This window comes from Podarcis pityusensis (genome assembly GCF_964106645.2).
Source record: "Podarcis pityusensis genome assembly, chromosome: 15".
Lineage (NCBI taxonomy): Eukaryota > Metazoa > Chordata > Lepidosauria > Squamata > Lacertidae > Podarcis > Podarcis pityusensis.
This window is the reverse complement of record NC_138040.1, coordinates 41311253-41317252: the sequence shown is the minus strand read 5'-3', so window position 1 is coordinate 41317252 and position 6000 is coordinate 41311253. Positions and strand designations below refer to the sequence as shown.

The following is a 6000-nucleotide window of genomic DNA, read 5'->3' as shown; positions in this document are numbered from 1 at the left end:
GCCAGTATTTGTATTGGATGTGGAACTGTTTTTATATATGCAATTTTTAAATATATGTTTTATAGTATTGTGGAATTGTTTTGAGATGCTTCACAAATGATCAATTAATAATAAATCTGAACACACACCATTTGGACACTGCAGGGGCTGGACTTGATGACCCTTGGGGTCCCTTTCAACCCTACAATGCTATGAACTGTGATTCATACGGCTCCACTGCCCATTCTGCACCTGTTTAAGTGCAAGACCCTACCGGAGAGCTTTCTCCTTTCCAACCCAGCAGAAGGCTTTTCCAATTGCCCTCTGCCAGAAGCCCTTCTCTGAAGATGGTACAGTCAAGGCTGTCAGCACGAAAGGTGCTTGCAGCTAAAGATGTCTCAGGAGCATGGCTGGCTGTGTGCTGGGACTAGCAAGGAGACTAGAAAAGATGCACAGGGTTGGGGGGTGGGGTGGGAGAACATTCAACTAAATGAAATAAAAGACAGCTTTCACTGCTCTGGGCACTGAGGATCCATCTGAGGACTTGTGTTATTCTATCACAAACAAGCTTGAAAGCCTCTCTATCACCTCACTCACTTGCCAGAGGTGGAGGGCCTGCCAATCACCTTGGTGCTCCAGTAGATGGCATCGTTGCTCCTACTGTACAGCTGTGGAGCTGTACTTCCTTCTCATCTGCATCATTGCAGCCTACTCTCAGGTAATACCACAGTCAGTATGACGGAGTGATTAGAGTGCTGGACTGAGATTGGGAGACTCTAGTTCAAATCCCCACACAGCCTAACTGGGTGACTTGGCCTAACCTACCCCATAAGGTCGTTGTCAGGATAGAATTGTGGTAGCAGTGGAGTGAGGGACCACTGTAATGCTGCCTTGAGCTCTTTGGAGGATGGGGTCTGAATGCAATAAAGAAATATGTCACACTGTGCTCAGTGGTGTTTATTCTCAGGTAAGTGTGCACAGTAATGAAGCCTTAGGGCCAAACTGTCATATAATTTTCCCTGGCCTGCTTGATTTTTTAAAAAATAAATAGCCAGTGGCATTGGAAGGAGAGGGGAGCAAGATTTGCACTGCAGCATGTGGGGTGTGGTCATTAACTCTGTTCTTACCACCATCCCAGTCCGAATCCTGCCTCCTGTTCCCAAGTGCCAGCACTTTGCAATGCAAGAAAAGTTCCCATTGGCACAGCACGGGAGTTTTTCTCCCAGTGAACAGCAGGCAATGAGGTGGCAATTTGATCAGGATCATAGTATTCCGTGTGACAGAACTTACGGCAGTTTCTAACCTTTGCCTAAGGCTGTCGTTCAGTGTGCAATGATTTGGGAGTTAGCACCATCGAATTCAATGCCTGACCTCTGAGTCAACATGGACAAGACTGTACTGTGTAGCTGCAATACAATATGCACTTAGTCAGCAGTAAGCACAGTGAGGCTTACTCCTGAGTAAATATGAAAATAACCTAAGAAGAGCCTTGTAGGATTTAGATCCAAAGTTTTATCTAGTCCAGAATCCTGCAGTGGCCAAACAGATGCTTCTGGGAAGCCAAAAAAGCAGAGCGCAGTAATTTTATCCCACTGTTGTTCCAAAGCAACTGGTTGTCAGAGGCACTCTGCCCCCCCCCCCCCAATCCTGAAGGCACTACCTCATTGGTTAGAGCTCTGAATACCAATTGCTGGAAACCCCAGCAGGGGGTTCTGGAGTCCGCCCCCCCCCCCCGAAGAAGGGGGCGAGTGAAACAACAGGGGAAATAAAGACCTACAACAGGAATGGGGGAGGGGGCAATAAAATCAACCTTACCTGATAGTTGAGGTGGGAATCAAAGACCATCATGGGGGGGGGAGAGGAAGGGGGTCACTTTGAAACATGCTGGGCAGGTACAGAGCCCGGGGGACCCCAGAGGGCAGCCCCTGCTGCCCTTTCCTCACTAAGAGTGGCAGGGGACCACCAGTGCCCCATATTTGCAGAGAGATGCGCTAGAGGCAGCAGAGGAGGTGGCAGATCCAGTCTCCAAGGAGCTCCAAGGTTTCTGCCACAGCAGCAGCAGCAGCAGCAGCAGCGGGTGATGCATTCCTTGGAGGCCAGATCCGCTGCCCCTGCGGATCCTGCACCCAAGGGAGCCGCCTCGCTTTGCCCTGCCAGCAAGCTCACGTTCTTAATTCAGCCGCAGCATGCTGGGTCTTCCTAAGTTTCCTTTAGGCTGATCTCAGCAGTTGGGATTCCCAGGTAACATCAGAACCAGGAGTCAGCGGCGTAGCGTGGGTTATCAGCACCCGGGGCAAGGCAAGTAATTTGCGCCCCCTAACCCGGGGCAAGGCAAATAATTTGCGCCCCCTAACCCGGGGCAAGGCAAGTACAGTAATTTACTCTCCCAAGCAGCAGCAGCAGCGAGGCTTCTCTTTCCCCCGCGCTCTCCTGGAGCTGCCTCTTTTCTTTCCTTTTTTCCCTTTCTCCAAGGCTTTTCGCTTTCTCTCCTTAATTGATTCCTCCTCCACACCGCAGCGTTTCCTAGCTGCTTCCCCCCCCCTTCCCCTCTCTCTCCTCCTCGCTCTGCTTGCCTTGCCCTGCACCGGCAGCAGCAGGCGCAGCCAGACCCCCGCCAGCCAGCCCGCCCGCCCGCCCACCCGGCTTCCTCTCCTTTTTTTGCCGGCTTCCTCTCCTTTTTTTGCCCACGGCAGAAGGCTTCGCTCTCCCCCTTCCGCGACCTCCTCGCCAAGCCGAGCGAGCGCGGGCTCCCTAACCCGTGGATTTTAGTAGGGGCAGAGAGCTGCTAGTGCGAGCGCGCCCCCCGCCCATGTTGCGCCCGGCCCCCCTGGCACCCCCCACGCTACGCCACTGCCAGGAGTCCCCTGTCAGAGACGAGCGCTCTGTCCCACCGCACCCACTTTTCGGAATTTATTTTAAATTCAGAAGAAAACGAAGCCACCCGGTCAGGATGATCGGTCCCTATATGGACCGGCCCCGTGCACAGCGGTCAACGTTTCCCCCTTTTTAAGGGAAATTCCCTTATTCCGAATAGGATTCCTCGCAAGAAAAGATAAAAGTTGACAGCTATGGCCCCGTGGGACTCCTTTTGCGTCCTTTCTCCGCGCAGCGCACAGGATCGTAAGGAGGGAGCGCGCCCCCCGCCACATCCGACGGGGCGGCTTCGACCCCCTGCCCACCCCGCGCCCCCAGCGCAGCGGAGCCACCAGCGGGCGCGGCAGGAGCGCCACCCAATGGGCGCGCCTCCTTCCCCCGCAGGCCCCGCCCCCGCCGCCCCTCCTCTTCCCCCACCCTCCCTCGCCTCCGCCGGTGACGTCACGCTGGGCTCAGCCGGCGCCATTTTGAAAGTGGAACCCGAGCGGGGGAGGGGCCGGGTCAGGAGAGGAAGCCGGGCGCGGGGGAAGCCCTGGGAGCGAAGCCGCCTTGCCCGCTCCCGCCCCCCGGACGCGATCCGCCGCCATCCTCCCTCCGCGCTCCGCCTCAGCCCGGGACGGGGATAGCACCGGGAAGCTGAGAGGCCGCTTCAGCCCGGCCGGCCACCATTGGGAGCCCAACATGGCAGGTAAGGGCACGGCAGACCCTCGCGCTTCCCGGGGACGGGCGCCTGCTCCTCGCAAGCCCAGGGGCGGCCGAGGCAGGTGAGGGAGCCGGACCGGCCTCGCCTCTGGCGGAGCTTGCAGAGCTGCGCGGCTGCTGCTTGCTCCTGCACTTGCAGGCTGACCTGGGGGAAGGCGCTGGGCTGCTTCCTCTTCCTCGCTCCCCCCGTCCTTTGCAATGCATTTCCCTCTGCAAATCTGCTCCGCTGCTCCATTACTATTATTATTGCATCCTCATTTTCCTTGCTGTCCTCCGCCAATAGCTCCACCGCCGAAGCACAAATGCCTGCTCTTGGTCTTCGTTCCCCTGCTCTTCTCCTCGCCTTCCCTCCTTCGACCATGCACCTTCATCCATTTAGCCTTTTATTTCTAACAAGAGAGAAAGTCTCCCTTCCTTGCGAAGGCAGAGGCAGAAGTTGGGGGAGAAATCTCCAGGGATGGGCGTGCAGAGATGGATTTTCTTCTTCCCCCAGGCAGAGGTGGGGGTGATGCCGGGGTCTCATCCATTGCCTTCTGATCTCGCTTTCCTAAGTGTGTGTTTCTGCAAGCTTTGGCGTCGAGGCTTTTGCAGCCTTGCTTATGTCTGAAATGATGGGTCTGGTGCGAGTGGAGGTGCAGCTTGGCAATAATCTGCGTGCAAAACGAGGGATATAGCAGCCTGGGGTGTTGGGTCTGGCAGGCAGATAGAGAAGCCTGGGCTTCCTCCATGTGGGGCGGTGTGAGGCGTGTTCTCTCTGAGAGGAGATGCCCCATGTTGCAGCGTGCTGGAGCTTGCACGGTGTAAAGGCTGCAAATCTGTCTCATTGCACAGGGTATGTACTGCTGTCCCATTTGTGTTCCTTTTTCTGGAATCCGTTCACCCACATCCCACACATTTAATTGCTTTGTGTTGGGAAGAGTCGCATGGGCGGCTGTATTTAGATTCTTGCCTTGCAGTCTCGCAACACAAGCCACACGCCTCCGTCTTGCCCTTATTTTTTCATCAATGGGAGGAAAGCCATGAATGTAGCAGATTATATATGTGATGTTGGGGAAGGATGCACCAGTCCCGTCCCCCCCGGATAAAAGTGGAGTTTTCTGTCCTTTCATGAAAAGCCCCCGCCCCACCCAAGGAAAGAGTAAACTGGGGGCGAGCACCGGATGTGGGCCTTAGGGTAGGGGTCGCCAATGTGCTGTTTTCCAGGTGGCGCCTGATTCCATCAGCCCCTCAGCGCGGCTCATGGTCAGGGCTGATGGGAGTTGGAGTCCTGCAGGATCCGGAGGCGGCTGCTGGCTTCCCCTGCCTTAGGAGCTCTTGCAGTTAGATGCACTTTAAAAATACATCTATCTATATAACATGTAGCTAAACATCCTCTCACATTTCCAGGGTGCCTAAATATGGTAGAATGTGTCAGCACAAAGTAACAAAGAATGGTGGGAATAGAATATTTGTAGATTGTTTCCATTTTCCTGTGCTCTGATGGTTGTTTATGCTTCTGGCACGCTCATTCTTCTCCCGACTTGAACTTTTTTCTTAAAGTTGCTCAGCCTTGTGTGGAGAGGGAAACCCGCCCTCAGTTCCCCCTTGCCAAGAGGCAACTGTTGCTCAGCTCTTCCAGAGAGACGACTTCTTGTTTGGGGGAACATGTCTTAGGGAAAGCTCCATTTTGACATCTTTCAGGAATTGAGGACGGCTCGCTCTTTCTTCATTCTCTCTCTCTTCCTGTATGAACCCAGCCCAAATGACTTGGTCTAAATGACATGCAGAAGAAATGGGTGGTGTCTTTTCTACATGTTTTGGTGGCAAGGTTCAAATGATTCACCGTCTTCCGCTGAGGCAGTAATGTTCCTGAAATTTTCTCTCCGGTCCATCTTTTACGGTAGTTTAAAGCTTATTCATAACAAAACAAAACAAAGCTCCTCAAACCCAATCTATCCAGGTCTGAGGGCTGAAGGTCCTCCTGTTTTTCTTTTAAATAAATACTTTGAATGTTAATATACTTGTCTATGTTCATGAAAGACTCTGTGTTAATTCTTTAGAGCCTTTTACTCGGAGGGTGAAGCATGGTTCCTAAAATAAGTACATGGGCTTGTTTTAAGTGATAAATTACATGATTTCATTCTAGATCCTAGCAGCTTAATAGCAGTGTAGGAAAAATGAATGCAGAAAGTTAATTTCTTTGGTAAGAAGAGTAAAGTGTTTTGCTTCCTGCGTGAAATTCTAGCAGACATAAGTGGCATGCTCGTATTCTAAACTTGTATGGTTTCTGGATTTACTAGTTACATGGTTCTGAGAGATGTCAACAGTTTGTAGAGAAACTGATGTTTACTCTGTGCTTGATAAATATTTTTGAAATCTGGACTGATCCTCATCGACAAAAGTGTGTCTGTGTGTGTGGATGTGGGGTGGTGAAAGTGGAACAGTTTGATTGGGTTCCTAGGTTCT

The 6000-nt window shown here is 52.6% G+C and overlaps 1 protein-coding gene across 1 annotated transcript in view; it reads left to right on the top strand.

Moving 5' to 3' along the window:
• Nucleotides 1–5326: 5326 nt before the first annotated feature.
• The window catches only part of PPP2R2A (protein phosphatase 2 regulatory subunit Balpha), a gene marked incomplete at its 5' end in the record, with an annotated part of 66527 nt that continues 65853 nt past the window's right edge, over nt 5327–6000 (top strand). The window contains 2 exon segments of the mRNA XM_080982684.1: nt 5327–5338; nt 5341–5434. Of these exon segments, the coding sequence (XP_080838810.1) occupies nt 5327–5338; nt 5341–5434 (106 nt within the window).